At 38.6% G+C, this 27,988-nt stretch overlaps 1 protein-coding gene across 1 annotated transcript; it reads left to right on the top strand.

Annotated features, from left to right (window-relative positions):
• Nucleotides 1-20: 20 nt before the first annotated feature.
• Nucleotides 21-17,267, top strand: LOC137286343 (uncharacterized). Its single transcript, XM_067818143.1, has 6 exons — nt 21-296; nt 3,997-4,686; nt 7,497-7,628; nt 8,249-8,356; nt 8,635-8,778; nt 11,198-17,267. The coding sequence occupies exons 2-6, from the start codon at nt 4,002-4,004 to the stop codon at nt 13,585-13,587; spliced, it is 3,459 nt and encodes a 1,152-aa protein (XP_067674244.1). The 5' UTR covers nt 21-296; nt 3,997-4,001; the 3' UTR covers nt 13,588-17,267.
• Nucleotides 17,268-27,988: the final 10,721 nt, after the last annotated feature.

Below are 27,988 nucleotides of genomic sequence, written 5' to 3'. Positions count from 1 at the left end.
AAAAATCACACTGCCAAGGGAGATAACTACTACAGAAAGTAATGCGTAATTTTGGGATTTCCCGATTCAAGTCACAGGCGATTTCGAAGATAGCAATTTGGTAAATGTTTGTGTGTGTAAATATTCATCTAAGAATGTAAATGATATGTTTACTTATCCACTATATGTTAGGTGATGTCACCAACACAGATGGAACAGACATCTATCAACAGGTAGCAACACACAAATATTCAGCAATGGCTGATTGGGGAAACTGATACGAAAGTCTGCGTACTGGGGTATTGTCAAAGAGTGAGGTAAGCTTGTTTTCCCCTTATATCTTGCTTGTCATAAACGAATCAACGGTTTGTTGTCAACCCAACCCAACTTTTCCAAGAAATCGTTGTAGCTTTCTCAGAACTGTTCATATACCATAATCAATTGACCGTGACGGTTATTATGAGGGACAAATAAAAATCTACACAGTAATTATTGTTGTTCAAGGTAATTCTTTCCGGAAAGGTACTGAAAGACATTACCTCCGAAATTCATGGTTTTTTTTACATAAATGATCATGATGAAATACAGACACTGAACACTGAAATCAGTGCATTTCATGGTGACTTGCTTAGGTTAGCAATGTCAAAGTGACATACCTTCTTTTTCAAAGTACTGTCTGGGAAAATACTAAGACATCTAAGTTTACCATGGTTTCAGAGATAGAACTTATGACATTAAAGGGGCACTGATGCGGAGCAATTTCCGTGGACTGGTGTAAACGTTTGTTATTGTTTTTCTCCCGTGAGTACCCGGATGATATCCCAGAATTCGTGACTGGTTCGTGACCTCTGCTGCGCATTCCGTAAACGCAACTGATAGTTTAATTATAGACAGATCAACTTAGCTGAAGTCATTTTTACTTCATTACAAATGTATTATGAAAACAAATGAAACACTTTGAAGGTTAATCATCTGCCAGTGGTAGAAATGGTAAAAAACTATTAGGACAGAACAATAACGAAGCCAATGTACGTCTCTATATTTTGTCTCATAACCCTGATTAGTTTATTGTCATATTTGTATGATTCTGAAAATTAATGAAAGAACACACGATCTGCTTATACTCATAGTAAATTTCTAACATAACAGCAACATTTATACATTGTCAATTTGGATCCTATTTCACACACATACGCGATCTAGTGTGTGTTTTCTGTCATACAGATTCTGCTGAATGCTACAACAAATAAATTAAAACAAAATGCAAATAATGAAAGTAAAACAGACTAATTTTATAGCAACAATGTCAGGCTACTACCTTGTTCAGGAATGCATCCATCAATATCCATGTAAAAGAAATCGTATTCCATTCATCTGCAGCTGGTAAATAATCCTGCTCTGTGTCGCGTCTTACAACTGTCTAGTTTGCGAAAAAGTAACACATCGTTCCACGTCTTTCGTTAGTGAAAACCAGATAAACCTTTCATTGGTCTCCCAAGATAGCACACCTGGCAACTAATTGTATGATGTCCACTATTCTAAGTAATTTAGTTAACCAATAATGAACAATCAATCAATCAGCGCAAGGGTGGTTAATTCTTTGAAGGGAGGATGTTGTTTTTGCACTCACTCTTTACGACAGGGTGTAGTCATCTACACACACTGCCTTTTGACAAATCCGCTAGGAGATAAAAGTAATTAATCAATCAGTGTGTTATCGGTTAATCCTTTGATCAATGTTTGTTTTTGCAACTCAGCTGATAAACCCTCTTGCATCACTTACATGCACATATTACATAACATACAATACATTTGCCATTACAGACCTTAATTTATAATGTTGAGTATTTACTCCAGACAGGAGAAATGCCAAATGGGAACCTTTGTTGAGTAACCGAAGTGGTGTTACTACTAATTATACCTGTTATAAATTCGTTAATTGACCATCCAGAGAATGATGACAAATAACACGTGTAGGTTCAAACGCAAGTTACAGCAAGGAAGATGTAATCTCTGTGTCGCATGCAGCCTGAAAACACTTATGGGCCGATACTGTTTTGAGGATACCAACTGAATTTCGTTACATAAGGAATACACACAGGCATTTGCTGTGTACTTGGGTAAATAGGTGAAATAAGGGGTTTTCATGTAAGAAAATTTTCAGATTTCTCTACCAAAGGCAAAGTCATCGTTTTTTGTTTACGAATTCAAATAAATCAACTGTGTGTTTTTATTATCATAAATAATAAACCATTGTAGCTACCATAGCTACCAAAATTTACGTGCGATATTTGCTATCACAGCTGAACCAACACTCAAAACTACCTAAATATAAAGCTTTGCAATCTTCCGTACTGAAACAAATGGCTTGCTACGTGCCTGTAGACATCATATTTTCATGTAACATGATTAAATATCGAGGTTAAAAACACAGAAATAGGATCAAATTGGATCAGTAACTATACCATCCAAGCATCCGAAAAGAACTACACTGCTGGGATATTTGGTTACGATCAGACAAGGAATACCATGGATATTTTTAAACAAATGGCATATGATGGGCATCCGGCCTCCTGACTGTTTAGGCGAAGAAATTGTGCTAATATGGACAGGAGCCCAGTTCCTTTGTCCGTCACGGTCGAAGGAGCGGGCGCTGACCAATTTGCGGTTTGGTTTCGTAATTAGACCGTTGCCGAGAAACATTATTCGCTCCGCATCAGTGCCCCTTTAACTGATCATGTGGAGATTTAATATGTGTGTAGATGTTTGCTTCTCAAATGGAGAGTCTTCTTTAACCCAGAAACCTTGGCCCATTATCTGGGCAGTGTAAGCGAAACATGTTTAAGTATGTAGGATATAACTAATATATTCCCAGATGTTTGTTAATAATTATTCATACAGAAAACCAGAACCCCCTACATCAGGACAGTTACCATGGTTACTGTTGGGTTGGTGACTATGAAAGTTAGATATTGAAATTGATAATCCGAATAATATCACTGACTGGCAGTGTACAGATTAATGAGGGTGTACGTGCGTGCATGCATGCATGCATACATATGTGTTATAACGTACGTATGTATGTATGTATGTATGTATGTATGTATGTATGTATGTATGTATGTATGTATGTATGTATGTATGTATGTATGTATGTATGTATGTATGTATGTATGTATGTATGTATGTATGTATGTATGTATGTAACCTACCTACCTACCTACCTACCTACCTACCTACCTACCTACCTACCTACGAATGAATGAGTTGCTTCCCATACATCTTCCAGGATCAGACATCTGGGTCAGAGCTGTAGGTTTGTCACCACCATGCCTGTATTCATGGGTTCCATCAAAGAGATGACGGGTCTATGAAGTGCTTCAAACATTGTTACTTCTCAAAAATATATGATTGAGTGAGTGAATGAGTGAGTCAGTGAGTGAGTGAGTGAGTGAGTGAGTTTCATGCCACACTCAGCAATGTTCCAGCTGTATGGCGACAGTCTGTAAATAATCGAGTCTGGACCAGACAATCCAGTGACCAACAGCAAGACCATCGATCTGCACAATTGGGAACCTATCACATGTATCAACCAAGTCAGCGAGCCTCACCACCCAATCCTGTTAGTCGCCTTTTACGACAAGCATAGTCACCTTTTATGGCAAGCATGGGTTGCTGAAGGCCTGTTCTACCCCGGGACCTTCACGGGTCATATATGATCAAAATAACAAGCAGTAAGATTCAGTTTATAATACCTGTGACCAGTGAAGGTCAGGATTAAAATCTGTCTGCAGCAACCCATGGCCATGTTTGTCATAAGAAGTGGTTATCATGATTATACTCATATAGGCAACTAACAGTATCGCTTGAACTGGTTGATGCTTGTCTCTGTATCCCAGTTGCATACATTGATAATCATGATGTCAGTCACTGGATTGTCTGGTCCTGACTTGCATATATACTGACTGTCAACACTAATGTCCCAAACACCTAATAACTTTTGTTTTTGTTTTCTAGCTACAATGAATAACGAAGAGATGGAGGTTGAACACAAGTTTATAGGCAGGGAGCAACTGTCTGAGGAGCTTGCTATTCGGATAGTGTCAAAGAAGACTCGTGTATTCTGTATAGATGGAGAACCAGGCATTGGTGTGTCAAGATTTGCAGAGGTCTGCTTGAGAAGGGTTGAGCGACATCAGCAACACACATGCTTCCACATTGACTGTCAGAAAGTTCCAGGAAAGACAAAAGAAGAAGTTGAGGCAAACTTTAAGACATGTTTTGAAAAAGATGTTATCCAAAAGACTGAGACCAAGTCATCAATTATTTTTGACAGCAGTGATCGGCAGGAAATGATAAATGATTTGGTGAAGAAGTTTGCAACATTTCTTCTTGAAAATCAGGAATCTCATGTGAATCTCTTGTTGGACAATATTGATCGGAACAGTAAGGGTATTGTCCAGTCGTTTGTGATCAATGCACTGAAGTCATTCAAAACAAGAATCACAAATGTAACCTTTATTCTAACTTCATGGATGAAGCTCTCTTTTTCACAATTCAAAATGGAATCAGTGAAAATCATGCCTTTCACTGAAGATGAAGTGAGGAAATTTTTCCTTGACAACTTTGACTTTTCATTCCGAGAAGATGTCTTCAAGATTGTTCATAACTGGTGTGGTGGGAATGTTACTGTCTTGTCCTTAGTAGGTAAGCATCTACCGTTAGCTGTGTGTGTGTGTGTGCGCGCATGCGTGCGTGCATGCTCTTATGATTAGCTTTTAATTCACCTGAATGAAATTTCAGCAGTTTATACCATTGCCTTGTGTTGTCCTAGACTTTTGTGTGACACACAGGTGTTTATCCATATTTGCACAAATGTAGAGAATGGATGCACAAAAACTATTCACTCCATCTAGAAGACACAAAATATTATTCATTGTTCCTGCAAGTCCTCTATACTTTGCCATGTGTTTGGTTGTTTCTTTCAGAGCAGTTATGTGCACCATTCCATTTGCCCATCCACATGACCAATGACGCATTCCAGACTCTTAACAGAATTATCAAAACAGACAATTTTCTACACTGTTACCCTCATTTTGTCTGTAAGGAACCTTAAAACTTATAATTAAGTGTCTCCCGGATTGCCATGTTTTGTGACTGAAACTAGAACTCTGTGCTCAGATGAACTGAGATTATCAATAATTGCTAGCTTTCACCAAGCAGCCAGCCAATCATGTTTTCTCATAGTCGAGCACAAATGTTTTGGGAACACTTGTTTGCGTAAGTAATACTTTTACAAGGTTTGTTTTTTCCATGTTATTATGTTTTCATTTAATAAGCTCGTCTAGCTGCTAAAGTTTGTAGTTAACTGATCATTTGATAGTGACCCCAGCATTACTATTATACTAAGCAATTAAATAGGGTAGGTATTTATTTCAACATTAGAAATTTCTGGAAAAGTTGTGTGACTATCGGTCAAACTTACGCATATTATTAGTAAATATTACAGTGATTACTAACTGACATGACAATACATGTAGTATTGCAGGTTCAAGTAGTTTCCTGTGTTACATCTCTGTGTTACTATGGTTACAGCTTAACAATGTATTGTAAGGATTTACAACCCAACTTTTCTGGGCTACTTCTTGTCCATTCATCTGGTGAATGACAGAATGTGATTTACAACCAAAATATATAGTACGTACAGGACAGTGAGATGGGATTGAGGACTGAGTGAGATGTTCAGAAATAAGGAGATTAAGTGATATATTTTTGCAGTAGATTGGTATTGGTATGTACAGTGTTTATGCAAATGATATCCTCCTGTTAGCACATCCTCTCTACTGACATGGCTGCGTGTACCAGTCGACAGGCAGGTGTAAGTACTTGCATCATGTATGTTTCCAAATTAAAATTCTAAACTAAGTCAGCAATTGTATTCTGAAATTGGTTTCAGAATCAATGCAAATTACTGTAGAGTCTTTATGTTAGAAGTACCTGATAGAGTGGAAGCATGGTTTAAGTACCATGGCAACATCTTGGTGATATAGCAGTAGTAGTCATGGCAACGTGCAAGTTGTAATCCATAAAATCATCTGCTTCCTTAATGACTTACAAACCTCTAAAATGCTGACCAAACAATTTCCTGGGGTAGATAATCTTCAGCAACCGATGGAGTAGATGTAATTTGTGGGACAAAGGCAAGCATATACCCTATGGGTATGTCTGTGCTTCAGTGAGTCCATGACCACACACACATACATATGTGTATGGTGTTTACTTTGATATTGCTAGGGCATTTCTGACTGCCCCATCAGACATCATCACTCATCTGGTCTTGACTTACTTATTTAAAGGTTTCTGTCGTTCTGGAATTTGAACCCAAGTCATAAGAGTTTGCCATCTAGTCGCCACTGCACACAAAGTCAGCTTCCAGTCACTTAGTCACAGCCTGGGCTCTTTGAATCCGGGATAGGACACAATCCAACCAGTTTTAGAAATAGATTCAAAATGTCTCTAGCCAGTGGGGCTAGTGACCTGAAAATGTCACTGGCCCTTCAGACATCTTACTGACCTGAACAGTTCGAGTATTCATTTCACAGATTTATTGTTTCAACTCTGAGCCTCTGGCATTGATGGGACACACTTTAAGAATACCCATACATTTTGAGATAAGAAGAGTCATCAATATCCCCCACATTGGCAAAATATTCTTCTACTGAATATGTCTACGAGTTATGATTATGTCAAATGCTTGGGCGTGCATCTAGCAAAGTGGAAGGAGAGTATTAAAAGGGTTTTGAGTTCTGCTCCAGAAAGGAGCACTACCACCAAATTCAGCTTAAGCCAAACTTGTTGCCATGGAATCGCAAAATATATTTTAATCAGAATTCCTAAAGTACCAAAACACTCCAGTACCAGTGCCCCTAGATATGCATGTGTACAAAATTTGGTGAAGAAACAGTGAATGGTTTACAGATTCTGTTCTAGAAAAGAGCTCTACCACCAATCTGAGTTAGTCGAACTAGTTGCCATGTAAACACCAAAAATATTGAATTCAGAATTCCAAAACTACCAAAACGCACCAGCACACCACCATACCTATCTATGTGCCAAGTTTGGCACTTCAGAACTGACCAATCACATTACTGCTTACGATTAGATACAGTTATTTGTAATAACATGCATTCAACTATTTGTTTATGTTGCTGAGGACGATGCTGTCAATAAAATTAGCAAGTCAGGATTCAGGAAACGTAATCAGCTCTTAAATTATCACAAGCCATGCAGGCCAGCTTCAGTAAGTTTTGACAGGCCCGAGCAAAGGTCAGCTAACATTTTGCAAGCGAACAGGCAGTCATTCTGAACCCAACCAAAGTATTTTATTGAGAAAATGTAATCCCAAATATATTATGTGTTACACTGTCCACTTTGTAAAGGGCATTGTATGTTCATAAAATGTGATAGAATCTCAATTCATTTAAATGAATTTTCTTTTGTTGTTTTGATTTGCTCAGGACGGGAACTGAAAGATCTTGAAGATATGTCCTTTGACCAGGAAGATTTGTCAGCTGTAATTGTCCAGGGGTCATCACAAGATGCTTTACGCATTGTCAACAGCGATAACTTGGCAGATGAGGAGAAATGGAGTAAGTGGGTGGACCAGCAAGCTGCTCTCACAGATTTAATAAAATACACAGGCTCATTGCATTTTGGGTAAGAATACGGTGCTGAGCAAGAGGACAAAACAAGTCATCAGCCTCCTTCACTTTGTTCACTGGGTGTCATCATATTCATGTTTAATATACTCAACCTATGGACTGATTAGTCAAGAAGCAATTATTTAACACCAACTGATTACTGACTGAACAAACAATAAACAACAATATACATGTAATTTGGTTACATCTGGTCACAGTGATATCAAATTCAAGATATATAAATTTTGTGTATGACGAAAGGATCCAACCAAAGTTTGCAGTTTGGCCAATTATCATATCTGCAGTTATTCCGTGCAACAACACTGGTGAATAAATAACACTTGTTATCATACTGTCATGGTCCAGAATCTACAATCACACTGACTGGCATGGAGCATGCTTTGCAGTAAGTATGGCTAGATGCCTATGTTGTAACCAGCCCTGACAATGTAGCAATATTTGTAATTTGGTATCAACAAATTTGGCATGTGTACTGGTATTCAGTTAGTCTGCTCTATGGTTTATCTTGAAATGTACATTTTCTTGAGTTATTTGGATTCTTGTTTCAGGCCAGATCTTTGCTCGATTCTTTGAACAGCTGGCTAAAAGAGCGCAAGACCATTTGCAAAAGGTTGCACATTTTGCCAGTGACTTCACAGCAGAGGATTTAAACAAAAGTAAGCAACTCATTTTGTGAGGGCGGGTAGGTCTCCACATGATTGAGAGGGGAGTTTGGTAAGTCACTGAGTGAGTCACTGAGAGTGTTTTAGAAAGCTGACATCTGATTGGCTAAAATAGCCATGATCCAAAGTTAAAATTAGGAGAGTCTGTTTCTTCAGGTCCTGGATATTTTATTCTGATCACTGTGCAGCTATCCATGTCTGTTAACACTGTGACATCACCATATGGCGTGTATGGTTGTATTTTTTGTCAACATGTCCTTCGTATATTTCAGTGCGTCCAAATGAGTCTGTAGCTCTGACAAAACACCGTGTCCTGGTAGAGCTCATGAGGACTAATGCTATTCGTCACAACCTGACTGACAAAACTTTCAAGGTTGATCAACTGAAGAAACAGTGGCTGGACACCCAGGAAACAGGTTTAGTAGTAAACGCTTCTCATCCCATTGTATAATAAAATTGCTCTCAGGCTGAGGAACCTACACCTCTGAAGATGTGGGTTGTGGACCTTCAGTGAAGCATTCTTGTCACAAGAGGGAACTAATGGGATTGGATGGTTAGGCTCGCTGACTTGGCTGACACAGTCCATCTTGTCCCAACAGTGTAGATCAGTGCTCATTGATCACTGGATTGTCTGGTCCAGAGTTGATTATTTACAGACTGCCGCCATATAGCTGGAATAAAGTAAAACTAAACTCACTTACTGAGGACTCTACGTGATCCACGTGTAGTTAAGTGTCTTCAAGTTGGGATCAGTCAAGGAGTGGTTGGTTTGGAATCATTATAACGTTGGTGTGCTATATCCATGGTAAACGATAGCGTGGTGCCTCACTGGACTAGCGTTATAAAACCAGAGTCCACACACAGACTCACTGTACATACAGCGCTACTCACACGTAAATGTCACTTTCTGATTGGCAAAGCTCACGTCTATTTATTTTCAGTGTACCCTGCTTACAAGCGAGTAACATTTTTATGTACCCTGCTGGCAATGACAAACTCATTTGGAACTTTGTGGTAGTGATTCTTTATCTTGAATAACATTGAATAACATTGAATCATGTATGATTTACAGAAATTGCCAATATGATGGAAGGGAGATAACTCTAAATCTGTGTTTTTTGTCCTCTGCAAAATCTAGTGGTGACTACATAAAGTTTTGTATTTAATGTGCCTCAAACAATTCAAAATTAACTTTGAACACCTCATGTTCAGAGAGATAAATACATTGTTCAGTTGTTCATTGGTCCCATGGTGCCCATTGGTGGATGTACCCTGAATGTTTGTTTATGTTCACCTTCCTACACAAATATCAAGGGTACATCAACCCATGTTCCCCTCGTGACCCGTGAACAACTTAAAATATTCCTAATCCTAATGTTAACCTGGTAGTCATCAGGCAACAGGGCTTGTGTACACTGTAATAATTTGAAATAGCAGATAAAAAATTGGTTTTGATGTCATGTTTAGTGTGATGGACAGATATTATATTTTGTGAATATTCTGATTTCATGTGTAAATTAATGTTTTTGACACAGTAACGTTTATATTTTGCTTTTACGATTACTGCATGATACATGTAGTGGCTAACATCACTGATTGAGAGATAACCTGATTGGTGAAACTGTGACCACTGACTGGAACTCAAGGCAACACACACCTATGATTCACCACACCAGTTGTTAAAAAATCCCATCACGCGACACCTGGGACAAGTTTGTTTTCATTTTGGGCACTCAAGTAATTGTCTACTTACTTGTCTGTTGTAATTTCTGCTTACAGTTTCAAACTGCAAATACACTTGTCTGCTCAAAATGTAGTTATTAAATTTCACAATGATAATAAAGTGCAGTTACCTTTTTTGGCTATTTATCACTTTTCGATAAATAGCCCAGTAATAGCCCCATGGCAAGTGGCTTACAAAAACATTTTTGAACCCCTCCACACTGACAGAATACACTGTGAGTAGTGACTGTGAACAGTATGAAGCAAAACAGTACAAATGAAACATTACAATTTCGTTTGATTGACAAAAGCGCCCAACCTCCTCATTTTGAATAGACTGAGTCAATAATAGTGTTAAATGCTGGGATGGTAAATCAAGGATGAATGTTGCCTTTGCGTGGATGTGAGTTTGTGTCATTCTCGGTGATGGATGCCACCACATCATGCGTATTGTCAGGATTAAATACAGCTTGAGACAGGGATGTAGTGGAAATGTGTATCACATAGCATTGTGACAATTCATTGATACACATTAATGCTTTGATCCATAAGCTGCCAGTACAGTGGATCAATATAAAATTTTGCTGTCATATATCTCAATATGATACTTCAAATGGGCCATGATACATCCATGTTTAACTTTGAATATTGTCAAATCATGATATCTGCCAAGAGACACTTACATTTGTTTGATGATTAAAATATATGCATACTTATAGTTTCTTGGAAATGCCAGCATCAGGAACTAGGTCAAACATAGCGCTCGCATTTTATGAATATTCACAAAGTCTGTCTATAAACTTAATAATTATCTTATTTCCGAATGAACACTGAAAAACACTGGTGGAATTTAACAAAATACCTTAAAGTGGTTTTGTTTGTAAGGTGTGTTACAATTGGTTTTAGAATTAAGGATTTCAGTATTGTGATACATATCATGTCACCACCCTTGTATCAAGATTTTTTTATTATATTGCAGCTTCAATGCACAGTACTTTGGCAATTTTCATCGTGACTAAAATTTAGTATCATGGTGTATTGTATCACAGGGTGTATACCATTACCAGCACTTGTGTTACACTTGTGTTTTTAATCATTATGCATTCTTTACAGGAACTGATGAGGACAGCTGGCTTGATCCATCAAACCATGGTCATCAGGATGAGGCTCAAGACACAAAAACTGATCCCTTTTCTGAATCTATGGATGACAACACACAACAGCCAATTAAACCAGACGGACAGGCAGACACAAATAACAAACCTGGCCACCTAACACTGAATGAACTTTTGCGGCAAAGAAATGCAATTCCTGAAGCAAGCCAGCACGATGGTTCCAATCAGCCGACCAGAGGGCTGAAGCATGATACTCTTGATATTGCAGGAACTGGGCCCCTGGAGTCTCCTGCAAGATCAGAAAGTGTAACCCTCAACATTGTTGCAAATGATGGCAGACCTGTGGCATCTTCAACTCCATCTTTATGTCAGCCACAAGGATGTGTTAATCTGTGTGGTGATCCCTCTCCCAAGGAAAAACTGCCAGAACGCTTTAAAGACCTATCAATAAAACCTAGTAACCTTGACATTCATGCTAGTGGTTTTGAAGGTCGGAGTGTTGACTTAGGGGAGTTAAATGGTTTTGCAGATTCAAGTCGCAGGCAACACATGTTTTCAGAGAGTAGCGTGGAGAGTTTTGAAAACAACGAACTGCAGCCTATCGCCACGCCCACACCATTTACAAAATCGACATCCATCCCAGAACAGGATGAACCTTGTGCCATGATAGGCAAAGAAAAGGTATCTGCCTCTGTGGTTGATTTTGTTCAAAGGTCACCCTCTCAGCATGTTGAACAGACATTGCCATGTCAACAAACACCACCTTTGAAACAGACACCAACATTCAAACAGACACTACCACATGAACAGAGACCAGCTTGTGAACAGGCAGCAGCATGTAAACAGACTGCACCAAGTGGTCAGACAGCGCCAAGTGAACTGACACATCCGTGTAAGCAAGCTGAATCATCATGGACAAATGTACCCTCTGCTAATGACAGAGTAGAATCTCAGACGCTTTTGAAATCAGCTCATGTGACTTTTATGCCAGATCAACCAAGAGACGACTCGGATATGAAAGGATGTGAACACAAACAGTTAAACATGACCTCGTCAGGACCCTTTGCCATGGCAAAGAAGGCAAAAGATCATCATAGAAATCTTCTAAAACAAGATGCTGTAGATAAATCAGAATGGCATGCAGACAATCAATGGCAAGACAATCATCAAAGCTACTCAGAACAAAAGACAGGATCAGCGATGGGAAGATCTAACAGTAGACACTTGGAAGGGTATCAAGACCTTGCATCAGGACTGAGACACAACAGTTCCTACTTTGATTCTGATACTCCTGCAACAGTCCGACCTCCACCTGACCGCCATGTTTTTGGAGTTGTCTATAGAACTGATGAAAAAGGAACCCCTGTAACATTGCTGCCAATTAACATCAATTCAAGCAGATCAGACACAGAGGCAAAAGATGTGACTGACAAAGTTTCCCAGGACAACAGCTATCAATACCAACAGTTCATGCCTCACGTTAACATGACTCAGGGTAATATGCCTCTTGGTGCACAGATATTTCAGAATTCTGGAAGTGTTTATGCTCAGCCAATACAGTGCACTTCAGGTGGACTCCCACAGGGCAGCACAGCTTCTGACCAACATAGCTCCCAGTATCCTGTCTTTGACCAATCAGCTAGTTCACATGTACATCCAATGCAGTTGTTTCAACCAGCCTCAGGGTATGTTCTGGAGCAGCCTGTAGCATCTGAAAACCAGCAGCAGCATCAACAGGTGCCCCATTCCAGACCACCTTGCCCACAAAGGACTGTCACACCGAACCCTCAGCATTACTCCGGGAGTCATTTCTTATTGAATACTCAGTCCCACCCCATGAGAGGTGTGACATGGCGCTCACAGCCAGGAGGTGGACATACAGGTGAAGTCTTCATTTCTCCTGTTGCACCGTTTCCATTACTTGCCAATGAGTGTGAGAGTTATTCCCCTCATACAATACAGAGCCACCAAGTTGGAAGCTTCCGTGGCCACATCAGTACAACGACATCATCCACCGATCATCAGAACCCCCAGCATAGATGTACATCATCAGAGGCCTCCAGCATACGGTTGCACCCTCGGGGTCCTCAAGGACCATGGGGAGTGCAGATCAGACATGATGCTTCCCAGCCATTACAGCAGCCAACTCAGAACAATCAGAACACAATTCCCAGCATTGATCTGATTCCTCAGCAACAGCAATTCTACCAGCAACAACAGCAGTGGCAGCAGCAACAATACCATCAACAACAGCAAATGTCAGTGACTCTTCATCAACAGAACCTTTCCAGCCTCCATTTTCAGAGAAATGAGCCAACAAGAACACCAACGATGTCTGCCATGCAACCAGAGAGTACTGGATTCATCAGTCATGTCCATCAGCATTAATCCCAGTGGGTGTTCCAGGATAGGATTAGTTCCAGGCACCTGGGTCCCCAGTGACCTCATTCAGTTCCTTTACAGGCATTTTAGAAGTTGTAAAGATGAAGGAGAATCAAGTTCTATGGATAGTCAACTTCTTTTTGGCAATGAGTGCATCATTTTGATGTAGGTACTAACACCAAGAGATTTTTTTTTGTAAAATGGCTATTAAAATGTTAAACATTTCCTTAACCTTCAAGAGCAAAGTATTGTATGTGTCCAATCAAGTATGTTTTCATTCTCATACTTGTTCGTTTATTTACAGGTTTATGTATATTGGCTTATTAGTGATGGCGCACAGATTAATGTGCCTACTGAATCATAAGTTTATACAGTGTTTATGTTAGCAAATGTGTCCAACTATTTCCCAAGTTCAGAGAGTTATAATGAATATAATTACTTCAGATGTGATTTATTGCACCCAAAGTCAGAATCAGTTTTCACTCAGCCATGACTTCTGAAAGTAGGGCTCTAACGGGGTACCTGTGTACTCAAGCACTGGTTAGGTTCAGATAAACTCGAACAAGAGACCAAGGGACATCGCTCATACATGTTTCTCATGGCAGACATGGAAAAGAAGCTGTACGCTGTCTTGCAGCAGTAAGAAAAATGACAAACAGTTGATATTTATGCATGTTCGTGTTAAAATCCAACAGTCTAGTTTTGTCCGCCTGTGGGTACTACAGTCCTTTCTATTCATCGGGTGCCTATCTGAAGGTGTTCCCTCTTAATGGTCTGAACTATGAATCTCCACTAAATCATGATTTGATGTGTATATTTGTGTGTAGTTATCTGGCATGTAGTTTTTGAAATGGCTGCCATCACTGACAAAGTATTAGTAGCATTTGACCTCTTTCAGCTCAGTAGATTGCATCATCCAGTATATCTTAATGAAGCTGTATCGTTTCTTATTTCTAACAATCATAGCTCATGGACGTACATGAATGTTCTTGACCAGAAGAATGATCACTCAAGCTGTCAAAAGTCTGTGATCTGCGAGTTATATTCCAAACTGTGTACAATACAGTTCTGTCACGTCTGGTCCATCCACTCCCTGAGATATGTCTGCTGTTTTGCTTCACTTACACAATACTCAGTACTCATCTTTTTATCTTGAGATTATCTATTTTATTGGGTACCCATAATTCCTGGTTCAAAGTGTTTGTATGTATGACATATATGTTATTACGGACTCTATATATGACCAGAGACCATATAATAGATTATATGGTCTCTGATATGACAGTTTGTAATGAGAATTGTCTCATGGAGATCATCTCAGAAATTTTTATCCAATTTCAAGTTTCTATCAACATAATAAACATGTAACCTTGTTATGATATTTGTGTACAGATGTGACATGTGACTTGCCTCAGACCTGCCCAGACCTGACCATGTCATGCTACAACAGCTGTACATCTCAGTCCCAGGGGTTGTCTCCCTTGTTTCAGCAACCCAATGAAATCTTACTGTTTATCACTCACACAATTGATTGTCCGGAATGAATATGGTTTTGTCTGTTTGCCATGCCAGTACGTTTTCTTTTCAAAATGTGTAACATTTTCAGGTATGTATGAATATTACTTCAACATCATAACTGGCTTGTATTTTGCTTATTACATTAACATCACTATCTGTTTGCCCTAAGCTGTCTGACAGTCGGGGAGATCACTATCATGGAAATCTTGGACTCAAAATGAGATGAAGATTACAGTTGTCCGTTTATATATTTTGTGATATTTTGAGTTTTTACTGAGGGTAATTAACACTTATACATTTGTCTAAAGATCTACATCTAGACTAGCGAAGATCTGAGTCGAACTGATTTTCAGTGATGCATGTTTATCATAAGAGGTGGGTCACCAGATGTGGTGGTCAGACTCGCTGACGTGGTTGGCACATGGTATTTAATCTACTTTTTGTCATATGGTTAGAGTTACTGCTTGTAAATGGCTACCATTCGGAGTGTCAGTATTCACACGTTTGTTTTGTTAACTACCACAGATTTATTTTATTTGGTAGTCCTGTTTCTGTTGTATATTTTGAATGTCATGTTTTATATAGTGCGGGGCAGTGGGGTAGCCTAGTGGACAACACGTTATTCTCAGCATGCTGAGGACCTGGCTTTGATTCTCCACATGGGCATAATGTGTGAAGTCCATTTCTGGTGCCGTCAGGTTACTAGAATATTCTTAAAACCGACATAAAACCAAACTCACTCACTCTCATTTCCTACAAGTGGAGAGATCACACAACAATTTTCATAATAGTTTTAACACTGGCAAAACAAGTATCACAGTGTATGGTTAAAAGTTTTACTTTCTTAATCACATATATCCAAATAATTGTCATAAACTATGCCGACATGGCACTCTCATGTAGACAAAATGAAGATAGCCGACATGGCCAACCTCTTCACGCCCGACCTTGGTACTGATCACCTTTCTTTTTGTTACCCAGCTTAATCAAGTCAAACCCAAGCTGCAGTTATATAATCTTATTGTATTTTCCTTACCCCAGCTTAATTACATACAATGGAAAGTGGTCAGCGGTAAGCAGAGCTTCTCAGCTTAATGGTGAACAGGTAGTTAAAGTATTTTAGATTAACTTCAGATGTTATAAACATATTTACAGATATTTATATATATTCATGTGTATATTATAACATATAAACTATTCTCACTACATATTCTTAACACTTTATATAGTGCTTTCACAGAGTGAAATGGGGAGAAGATGGATGGGACAAGAATGAAACTGGGGATGAGATGATTGTATGGATGAGGGTGTGGGTGTGGGTGGGTTGTCTTATGAATGCAGCAGTGGGCATGAGAGTGGGGTTGTCATAGACACACGCAGTGACACCCAAAGGTTGAGAGCAATGTTCAGCTCGGAACAGTCACTATTCTTGTGCAGATGTCTCAGGCGTGCCAATCAGCCACTAATGTATCCTCTCTGTTTGATGTGTTTGTAAACTTAAATATGTCAGTATCACTGATGCCTATCTCTATGCCACATACAGTGTTTGTTCCCTTTGGTCACCACGAGTTGCAAGTAACGGCTTACTTCAGCAAGGTTTATGTTTCTTTTTACATCAGGATTATTCAGGTGATTAGGGCTCCCCACATTAAGCTGTCCAAACCCTTGAATATCATTCAGCACATAGTAATGCCACTTGATGAGTCCCCAAGAATGGTTCTTTGTTCTATCTGTGGCAAGTATCCTCCTCTGAGAGTGGATGAGGAAATGCTACAGGGCTATCTCACAAACATAGTTTCACAACACTTGTGTCTGTGGATTATTTTGAGGAGTCATTCTTCCCTGCTATGCTTCCATATAACCTGTATTATTCTAATGTATGATGTACATTTATCAAAATGCAGATACTGATATATATCTTTTCATGCAGCTGTAAGTTTTCTTATACTGCTTCATACGCTTTTTAATATTTGCAATAATGGAATTTATATGTCTTTTATATTCTTCACCATTATTGGTAATACAATTGTTGAGTAAACATTTGAGCGGGGTCAACAAATGCAAAGCTAAATTTACATTAAGTTTTTGCCAAAGGTAATTTTACTTGTATTGTATTTGCTAAATTCAGTTTTCTTAGGCTGAGTCCCATAAAGCAGTTCATTTAAAAGTAATGAGTGTTTGCCTCATGATTTGCAAGTTAATCACTGAAAATGTATGCCACATCAGAAAGAGCACCACATGTATGACATGACACAAGGAACGCCACATGTATCTCATGACACAAGGAATGCCATATGTTTAACATAAACAAAGAAAGAAACCACATGTCTGCCATGACACAAGGAATGCCTCATGTAAGCCATGACACAAGGAATACCACATGTAAGCCATGACACAGAGAATGTCATATGTAAGCCATGACACAAGGAATGCCACATGTATGCCATGACACAAAGAATGCCAAATGTAAGCCATGACACAAGGAATGCCATATGTTTAACATAAACAAAGAAAGAAACCACATGTCTGCCATGACACAGGGAATGCCACATGTAAGCCATGACACAAGGAATACCACATGTAAGCCATGACGCGAGGAATACCACATGTAAGCCATGACACAAGGAATGCCATATGTATGCCATGACACAAGGAATGCTACATGTAAGCCATGACACAAGGAATGCCATATGTAAGCCATGACACAAGGAATACCACATGTAAGCCATGACACAAGGAATACCACATGTAAGCCATGACACAAGGAATACCACATGTAAGCCATGACACAAGGAATACCACATGTAAGCCATGACACAAGGAATACCACATGTAGGCCATGACACAAGGAATGCCACATGTAAGCCATGACACAAGGAATACCACATGTCTGCCACGACACAAGGAATACCACATGTCTCCCATGACACAAGGAACGCCACATGTAAGCCATGACACAAGGAATACCACATGTAAGCCATGACACAAGGAATGCCATATGTATGCCATGACACAAAGGAGGACACATATGGGCGACAGAGTACACCACATGTCTGCCATGACGCAAAGAGGGCCACATCTGGGTGACAGAGAGTACACCACATGTCTACCATGACAATACCTTGTGGGGGGTGGGGGTGGGGGGTTAGGGGGCTAGGGCGTTAGTTACGAAAGGCATAGAAGACGACATTTTTCTCAGTACTGAAAGGAGATGTTCCATTTTCCTGGGAAATCTCATTTGTGTCAAGTCCCAACTGTACCTGCTGTCAGTGACTGTTGAGTTTGCAATCTCGAGATCTAGGCCAAATCCCTCAAACCCTAAATCACAACAAGCTTACTTTTTAAAATTACTACTGAAATCAAAGGGAACAGGTCAAAATGGCCGCCTGACAAAATTGCCACATTGACCCTAGTTAAAATGGCCATACATTATTTTATTATTTTTCAATACTCATGACATTTGTATTATTTGACATGAACGTGTGAAAATGACAAAAGAAGGTATATCACACAAAACTAGGTGTTTATTATTGGAGTACTTTCCTTATTGACGCTTTGTGATTGTCACTGAGGTGGAAGAGAAGTTCACCTTCCTCGAGACCAGCTCACAGAAGGGGAAACCTCTACTGATGGAGTCTAGTGGATACACCTATGTTGAAAAGGTATTTCCCCTGTTCTCAGATTTATTAGGTAATCATATATATTATATAGTAAATAATGTTAATTCATTCGTTCATTCATTCATTAAGTTTATTTTCAGTTTAGTCTTCAAGAGATCACTCCACATATCCTTAAATGGCTCGCTAATTACTAATCAACACATGGTTACATGCATTGTGTAACCTTAATTGATATGTGAATCCAGAAGTTCCTCGTTAATTAGCCGCCATTGTTGAATTAATTGTTGATTCTTGTGTCTTTTGTAATTGTTCTTTTACTTTTCAGGTGACGGAAGCATCAATGGCCAATCTTCAGGAGGACTGTTGGAATGATCAAGTTTTTTTACTAGACACAACTGATAAACAGTAAAAATAAACAGTAAAAAGGTGCTTGGGCACGAATAAAGAACATACATATATATTTGTTATTTGTTTAAAATGATTTGTTCATGTGTAATGAACATCAAGTTTTGTTAGATATAACATCTTTTCTCATGTTTAAACCTTGATATCAAATAACACAAATGCGATGAGTAATAAATTATAATAAAATATTGAATGTCCATTTTTACTTTTTGTGTGTGCCTTGGCAGTTTTTAGGCCATTTTGACTAGGACATGAAATCAACACCATAAAACTGTCGGATAAAATATGTGATTTGTGTGGCAAGCTGTTGTTAGGACAGATGTTCACCTCATATAGCTGCACAGACGTCATTGACTTCATCAACGTGTACACGTCAGCGGGAGGTAGGACAGAACTTACGTGGACAAAAGCGACGGGATACGTTCAAAATTTAGTTGGCAATACAATACAATACAATACAATACAATACAATACAATACAATACAATACAATACAATACAAGATAAACCAATACACAACCCAACTAACAACGTTGTGGGATGGTTGTTGATTGTCACAACATTAGGTTTGCGTAATCCACCCGTTCTGTGTAAAGTGGAGTCAATAGCCAAATATATTTTTGACAAATAAAGTGTTGACTTTCTGTGAATTTTTAGTAGGTTTTAACTGGTGACAACTCGTGGAAAATGGTGCGCAAAAATCAAGAATAGGAAATAATCCCTTAGCCCGTCACAGTTGGATGACAATACCGGTATCTTTTCATGCCCCCGGCATGTAATGCGGGGAGATATAGTCGACGCCTCGTCCGTCCGTCCGTCCGTCCGTCCGTCCGTCCGTCCGTAATCATTTTGTTTCCGGAGCAGAACTCAGAAACCGTTCAATATTTTCAGACCAAAATTGGTAGATGTAATGATCTCAACCTATAGATGTGCCTTTTGCTGTTTACAGAGTTTTGGCATTTTTAATTTTTTTTGTTTTTCCATGGAACATTTTGGTGTTAGTCGAATGGTGGGGCAGGCTTCGTTTCCGGAGCAAACTCAAAAACCGTTCAATGTTTTTCTGCTAAACTTGGTAGATATGTGTGGCAGGCACCAAAGTGGTGCCATTTGCGATGTACAGGTTTTTGTGATTTATTATTTTCTCGGTTTCCATGGAAATGTTTCGGACTTAGTCTCAAAATGGAGGAATGGGCTTCGCTTCCGGAGCAGAACTCAAAAACCGTTCAATATTTGTCTGCACAACTTTGTAGATATGTGTGGCAGGCCCCAAAGTGGTGCCCTTTGGTATTTCCAGGTTTTTGTGATTCATCATTTTCTAGGTTTCCATGGAAACATTTTTGACATAGTCTCAAAAGTGAGAGGTGTGTTTCGTTTCCAGAGCAGAACTCAAAAACTTGTTAATATCTATCAGTGTTACTTGGTAGATATGTGTGGCAGGCCCCAAAGTGGTGCCTTTTGCTATTTACAGGTTTTTATGATGTATTATTATTATTCCATGAGCATGTTGCTGACTTCGTTTCTGGAGCACTACCCGAAAACCATTTCATATCTTTCAAAAGACGTTGGCAGATATACAAGACAGATCTTGAAATGGTGATTTTTTTTCTGATTACAGATATATGGCATTTATATTTTTCATGAATTCCATGGAAATTCAGACTTGGTCTAAAAACACAATAAGTAATTGTCGGATGATTTGTCATTTCAAATATGTGTCGGCCGGGCGGATATGTCATCTTCTGATGACTCTTGTTTATTTTGAAATCTACTTGATTTCTGTGACGAATGGAATAACGCAGATTAAAAAAACATATATGTAATGACAGTAATGTTGATTCCCTTTAAAGAAGTACAACTCTCTCCATCAGAATCAATGACAGTTGGTGGGATACAGCTTTCTTTTTGAAAAAATACATCTCAACGAGGTAACGTCGAAAACTGATATCACGCAATCTACGTTACCCCCACCTGTAATCTACCTGACCATTTTGTTTCAATCATTGTAATGTAACATGAAACAAATTTGGAATACAATTTGTACATAATATCACCCACTACTGGCCAGACATTAGTGGAATGTTCTTTCTCGGAACGGGCATCAGATGAGGAAACTGAAGAAGTACGAGAAACATAACATTTACGGTAATCTGTGTCACCCCTCATTGTATGGTAGCTCTGTAGCTTACCACACACTTATTATCATAAATTGCTACAAAACAATGAACATTATGTATTGATGAAACAATACAAATAGATGCCACGACGAAGTATTGCATTATCAGTGGGTATCCCATAATGTTAAGAATATTCACTTTAGTGTAAATACATTATCAAGGTCAAGGTTGCGTGGCTACATAACCGAGGAAATTCATTGATTTAACATTGGCATTGTGATTTATTATTTTCTCGGTTTCCATGGAAATGTTTCGGACTTAGTCTCAAAATGGAGGAATGGGCTTCGCTTCCGGAGCAGAACTCAAAAACCGTTCAATATTTGTCTGCACAACTTTGTAGATATGTGTGGCAGGCCCCAAAGTGGTGCCCTTTGGTATTTCCAGGTTTTTGTGATTCATCATTTTCTTGGTTTCTATGGACACATTTCGGACTTAGTCTCAAAATGGAGGTAAGGGCTTTGTTTCCGGAGCAGAACTCAAAAACCGTTTAATATTTTTCTGCACAACTTTGTAGATATGTGTGGCAGGCCCCAAAGTGGTGCCCTTTGGTATTTCCAGGTTTTTGTGATTCATCATTTTCTAGGTTTCCATGGAAACATTTTTGACATAGTCTCAAAAGTGAGAGGTGTGTTTCGTTCCAGAGCAGAACTCAAAAACTTGTTAATATCTATCAGTGTTACTTGGTAGATATGTGTGGCAGGCCCCAAAGTGGTGCCTTTTGCTATTTACAGGTTTTTATGATGTATTATTATTATTCCATGAGCATGTTGCTGACTTCGTTTCTGGAGCACTACCCGAAAACCATTTCATATCTTTCAAAAGACGTTGGCAGATATACAAGACAGATCTTGAAATGGTGATTTTTTTTCTGATTACAGATATATGGCATTTATATTTTTCATGAATTCCATGGAAATTCAGACTTGGTCTAAAAACACAATAAGTAATTGTCGGATGATTTGTCATTTCAAATATGTGTCGGCCGGGCGGATATGTCATCTTCTGATGACTCTTGTTTATTTTGAAATCTACTTGATTTCTGTGACGAATGGAATAACGCAGATTAAAAAAACATCTATGTAATGACAGTAATGTTGATTCCCTTTAAAGAAGTACAACTCTCTCCATCAGAATCAATGACAGTTGGTGGGATACAGCTTTAAATTTGAAAAAATACATCTCAACGAGGTAACGTCGAAAACTGAAATCGCGCAATCTACGTTACCCCCACCTGTAATCTACCTGACCATTTTGTTTCAATCATTGTAATGTAACATGAAACAAATTTGGAATACAATTTGTACATAATATCACCCACTACTGGCCAGACATTAGTGGAATGTTCTTTCTCGGAACGGGCATCAGATGAGGAAACTGAAGAAGTACGAGAAACATAACATTTACGGTAATCTGTGTCACCCCTCATTGTATGGTAGCTCTGTAGCTTACCACACACTTATTATCATAAATTGCTACAAAACAATGAACATTATGTATTGATGAAACAATACAAATAGATGCCACGACGAAGTACTGCATTATCAGTGGGTATCCCATAATGTTAAGAATATTCACTTTAGCGTAAATACATTATCAAGGTCAAGGTTGCGTGGCTACATAACCGAGGAAATTCATTGATTTAACATTGGCATTGTGATTTATTATTTTCTCGGTTTCCATGGAAATGTTTCGGACTTAGTCTCAAAATGGAGGAATGGGCTTCGCTTCCGGAGCAGAACTCAAAAACCGTTCAATATTTGTCTGCACAACTTTGTAGATATGTGTGGCAGGCCCCAAAGTGGTGCCCTTTGGTATTTCCAGGTTTTTGTGATTCATCATTTTCTTGGTTTCTATGGACACATTTCGGACTTAGTCTCAAAATGGAGGTAAGGGCTTTGTTTCCGGAGCAGAACTCAAAAACCGTTTAATATTTTTCTGCACAACTTTGTAGATATGTGTGGCAGGCCCCAAAGTGGTGCCCTTTGGTATTTCCAGGTTTTTGTGATTCATCATTTTCTAGGTTTCCATGGAAACATTTTTGACATAGTCTCAAAAGTGAGAGGTGTGTTTCGTTTCCAGAGCAGAACTCAAAAACTTGTTAATATCTATCAGTGTTACTTGGTAGATATGTGTGGCAGGCCCCAAAGTGGTGCCTTTTGCTATTTACAGGTTTTTATGATGTATTATTATTATTCCATGAGCATGTTGCTGACTTCGTTTCTGGAGCACTACCCGAAAACCATTTCATATCTTTCAAAAGACGTTGGCAGATATACAAGACAGATCTTGAAATGGTGATTTTTTTTCTGATTACAGATATATGGCATTTATATTTTTCATGAATTCCATGGAAATTCAGACTTGGTCTAAAAACACAATAAGTAATTGTCGGATGATTTGTCATTTCAAATATGTGTCGGCCGGGCGGATATGTCATCTTCTGATGACTCTTGTTTATTTTGAAATCTACTTGATTTCTGTGACGAATGGAATAACGCAGATTAAAAAAACATATATGTAATGACAGTAATGTTGATTCCCTTTAAAGAAGTACAACTCTCTCCATCAGAATCAATGACAGTTGGTGGGATACAGCTTTCTTTTTGAAAAAATACATCTCAACGAGGTAACGTAGAAAACTGATATCACGCAATCTACGTTACCCCCACCTGTAATCTACCTGACCATTTTGTTTCAATCATTGTAATGTAACATGAAACAAATTTGGAATACAATTTGTACATAATATCACCCACTACTGGCCAGACATTAGTGGAATGTTCTTTCTCGGAACGGGCATCAGATGAGGAAACTGAAGAAGTACGAGAAACATAACATTTACGGTAATCTGTGTCACCCCTCATTGTATGGTAGCTCTGTAGCTTACCACACACTTATTATCATAAATTGCTACAAAACAATGAACATTATGTATTGATGAAACAATACAAATAGATGCCACGACGAAGTATTGCATTATCAGTGGGTATCCCATAATGTTAAGAATATTCACTTTAGTGTAAATACATTATCAAGGTCAAGGTTGCGTGGCTACATAACCGAGGAAATTCATTGATTTAACATTGGCATTGTGATTTATTATTTTCTCGGTTTCCATGGAAATGTTTCGGACTTAGTCTCAAAATGGAGGAATGGGCTTCGCTTCCGGAGCAGAACTCAAAAACCGTTCAATATTTGTCTGCACAACTTTGTAGATATGTGTGGCAGGCCCCAAAGTGGTGCCCTTTGGTATTTCCAGGTTTTTGTGATTCATCATTTTCTTGGTTTCTATGGACACATTTCGGACTTAGTCTCAAAATGGAGGTAAGGGCTTTGTTTCCGGAGCAGAACTCAAAAACCGTTTAATATTTTTCTGCACAACTTTGTAGATATGTGTGGCAGGCCCCAAAGTGGTGCCCTTTGGTATTTCCAGGTTTTTGTGATTCATCATTTTCTAGGTTTCCATGGAAACATTTTTGACATAGTCTCAAAAGTGAGAGGTGTGTTTCGTTCCAGAGCAGAACTCAAAAACTTGTTAATATCTATCAGTGTTACTTGGTAGATATGTGTGGCAGGCCCCAAAGTGGTGCCTTTTGCTATTTACAGGTTTTTATGATGTATTATTATTATTCCATGAGCATGTTGCTGACTTCGTTTCTGGAGCACTACCCGAAAACCATTTCATATCTTTCAAAAGACGTTGGCAGATATACAAGACAGATCTTGAAATGGTGATTTTTTTTCTGATTACAGATATATGGCATTTATATTTTTCATGAATTCCATGGAAATTCAGACTTGGTCTAAAAACACAATAAGTAATTGTCGGATGATTTGTCATTTCAAATATGTGTCGGCCGGGCGGATATGTCATCTTCTGATGACTCTTGTTTATTTTGAAATCTACTTGATTTCTGTGACGAATGGAATAACGCAGATTAAAAAAACATCTATGTAATGACAGTAATGTTGATTCCCTTTAAAGAAGTACAACTCTCTCCATCAGAATCAATGACAGTTGGTGGGATACAGCTTTAAATTTGAAAAAATACATCTCAACGAGGTAACGTCGAAAACTGAAATCGCGCAATCTACGTTACCCCCACCTGTAATCTACCTGACCATTTTGTTTCAATCATTGTAATGTAACATGAAACAAATTTGGAATACAATTTGTACATAATATCACCCACTACTGGCCAGACATTAGTGGAATGTTCTTTCTCGGAACGGGCATCAGATGAGGAAACTGAAGAAGTACGAGAAACATAACATTTACGGTAATCTGTGTCACCCCTCATTGTATGGTAGCTCTGTAGCTTACCACACACTTATTATCATAAATTGCTACAAAACAATGAACATTATGTATTGATGAAACAATACAAATAGATGCCACGACGAAGTACTGCATTATCAGTGGGTATCCCATAATGTTAAGAATATTCACTTTAGCGTAAATACATTATCAAGGTCAAGGTTGCGTGGCTACATAACCGAGGAAATTCATTGATTTAACATTGGCATTGTGATTTATTATTTTCTCGGTTTCCATGGAAATGTTTCGGACTTAGTCTCAAAATGGAGGAATGGGCTTCGCTTCCGGAGCAGAACTCAAAAACCGTTCAATATTTGTCTGCACAACTTTGTAGATATGTGTGGCAGGCCCCAAAGTGGTGCCCTTTGGTATTTCCAGGTTTTTGTGATTCATCATTTTCTTGGTTTCTATGGACACATTTCGGACTTAGTCTCAAAATGGAGGTAAGGGCTTTGTTTCCGGAGCAGAACTCAAAAACCGTTTAATATTTTTCTGCACAACTTTGTAGATATGTGTGGCAGGCCCCAAAGTGGTGCCCTTTGGTATTTCCAGGTTTTTGTGATTCATCATTTTCTAGGTTTCCATGGAAACATTTTTGACATAGTCTCAAAAGTGAGAGGTGTGTTTCGTTTCCAGAGCAGAACTCAAAAACTTGTTAATATCTATCAGTGTTACTTGGTAGATATGTGTGGCAGGCCCCAAAGTGGTGCCTTTTGCTATTTACAGGTTTTTATGATGTATTATTATTATTCCATGAGCATGTTGCTGACTTCGTTTCTGGAGCACTACCCGAAAACCATTTCATATCTTTCAAAAGACGTTGGCAGATATACAAGACAGATCTTGAAATGGTGATTTTTTTTCTGATTACAGATATATGGCATTTATATTTTTCATGAATTCCATGGAAATTCAGACTTGGTCTAAAAACACAATAAGTAATTGTCGGATGATTTGTCATTTCAAATATGTGTCGGCCGGGCGGATATGTCATCTTCTGATGACTCTTGTTTATTTTGAAATCTACTTGATTTCTGTGACGAATGGAATAACGCAGATTAAAAAAACATATATGTAATGACAGTAATGTTGATTCCCTTTAAAGAAGTACAACTCTCTCCATCAGAATCAATGACAGTTGGTGGGATACAGCTTTAAATTTGAAAAAATACATCTCAACGAGGTAACGTCGAAAACTGAAATCGCGCAATCTACGTTACCCCCACCTGTAATCTACCTGACCATTTTGTTTCAATCATTGTAATGTAACATGAAACAAATTTGGAATACAATTTGTACATAATATCACCCACTACTGGCCAGACATTAGTGGAATGTTCTTTCTCGGAACGGGCATCAGATGAGGAAACTGAAGAAGTACGAGAAACATAACATTTACGGTAATCTGTGTCACCCCTCATTGTATGGTAGCTCTGTAGCTTACCACACACTTATTATCATAAATTGCTACAAAACAATGAACATTATGTATTGATGAAACAATACAAATAGATGCCACGACGAAGTACTGCATTATCAGTGGGTATCCCATAATGTTAAGAATATTCACTTTAGCGTAAATACATTATCAAGGTCAAGGTTGCGTGGCTACATAACCGAGGAAATTCATTGATTTAACATTGGCATTGTGATTTATTATTTTCTCGGTTTCCATGGAAATGTTTCGGACTTAGTCTCAAAATGGAGGAATGGGCTTCGCTTCCGGAGCAGAACTCAAAAACCGTTCAATATTTGTCTGCACAACTTTGTAGATATGTGTGGCAGGCCCCAAAGTGGTGCCCTTTGGTATTTCCAGGTTTTTGTGATTCATCATTTTCTTGGTTTCTATGGACACATTTCGGACTTAGTCTCAAAATGGAGGTAAGGGCTTTGTTTCCGGAGCAGAACTCAAAAACCGTTTAATATTTTTCTGCACAACTTTGTAGATATGTGTGGCAGGCCCCAAAGTGGTGCCCTTTGGTATTTCCAGGTTTTTGTGATTCATCATTTTCTAGGTTTCCATGGAAACATTTTTGACATAGTCTCAAAAGTGAGAGGTGTGTTTCGTTTCCAGAGCAGAACTCAAAAACTTGTTAATATCTATCAGTGTTACTTGGTAGATATGTGTGGCAGGCCCCAAAGTGGTGCCTTTTGCTATTTACAGGTTTTTATGATGTATTATTATTATTCCATGAGCATGTTGCTGACTTCGTTTCTGGAGCACTACCCGAAAACCATTTCATATCTTTCAAAAGACGTTGGCAGATATACAAGACAGATCTTGAAATGGTGATTTTTTTTCTGATTACAGATATATGGCATTTATATTTTTCATGAATTCCATGGAAATTCTGACTTGGTCTAAAAACACAA

Source organism: Haliotis asinina, chromosome 6, assembly GCF_037392515.1.
Source record: "Haliotis asinina isolate JCU_RB_2024 chromosome 6, JCU_Hal_asi_v2, whole genome shotgun sequence".
NCBI lineage: Eukaryota > Metazoa > Mollusca > Gastropoda > Lepetellida > Haliotidae > Haliotis > Haliotis asinina.
This window is presented reverse-complemented; position numbering and strand designations above follow the sequence as displayed.

Excerpts from the sequence above, each read along its gene's own strand:
- LOC137286343 (XM_067818143.1), top strand. The coding sequence starts at position 4,002 with ATGAATAACGAAGAGATGGAGGTTGAACACAAGTTTATAGGCAGGGAG. Across the intron at positions 4,687-7,496 it reads TACTGTCTTGTCCTTAGTAG|GACGGGAACTGAAAGATCTT; the intron begins GTAAGCATCTAC and ends TGATTTGCTCAG. Across the intron at positions 8,357-8,634 it reads AGCAGAGGATTTAAACAAAA|TGCGTCCAAATGAGTCTGTA; the intron begins GTAAGCAACTCA and ends CGTATATTTCAG.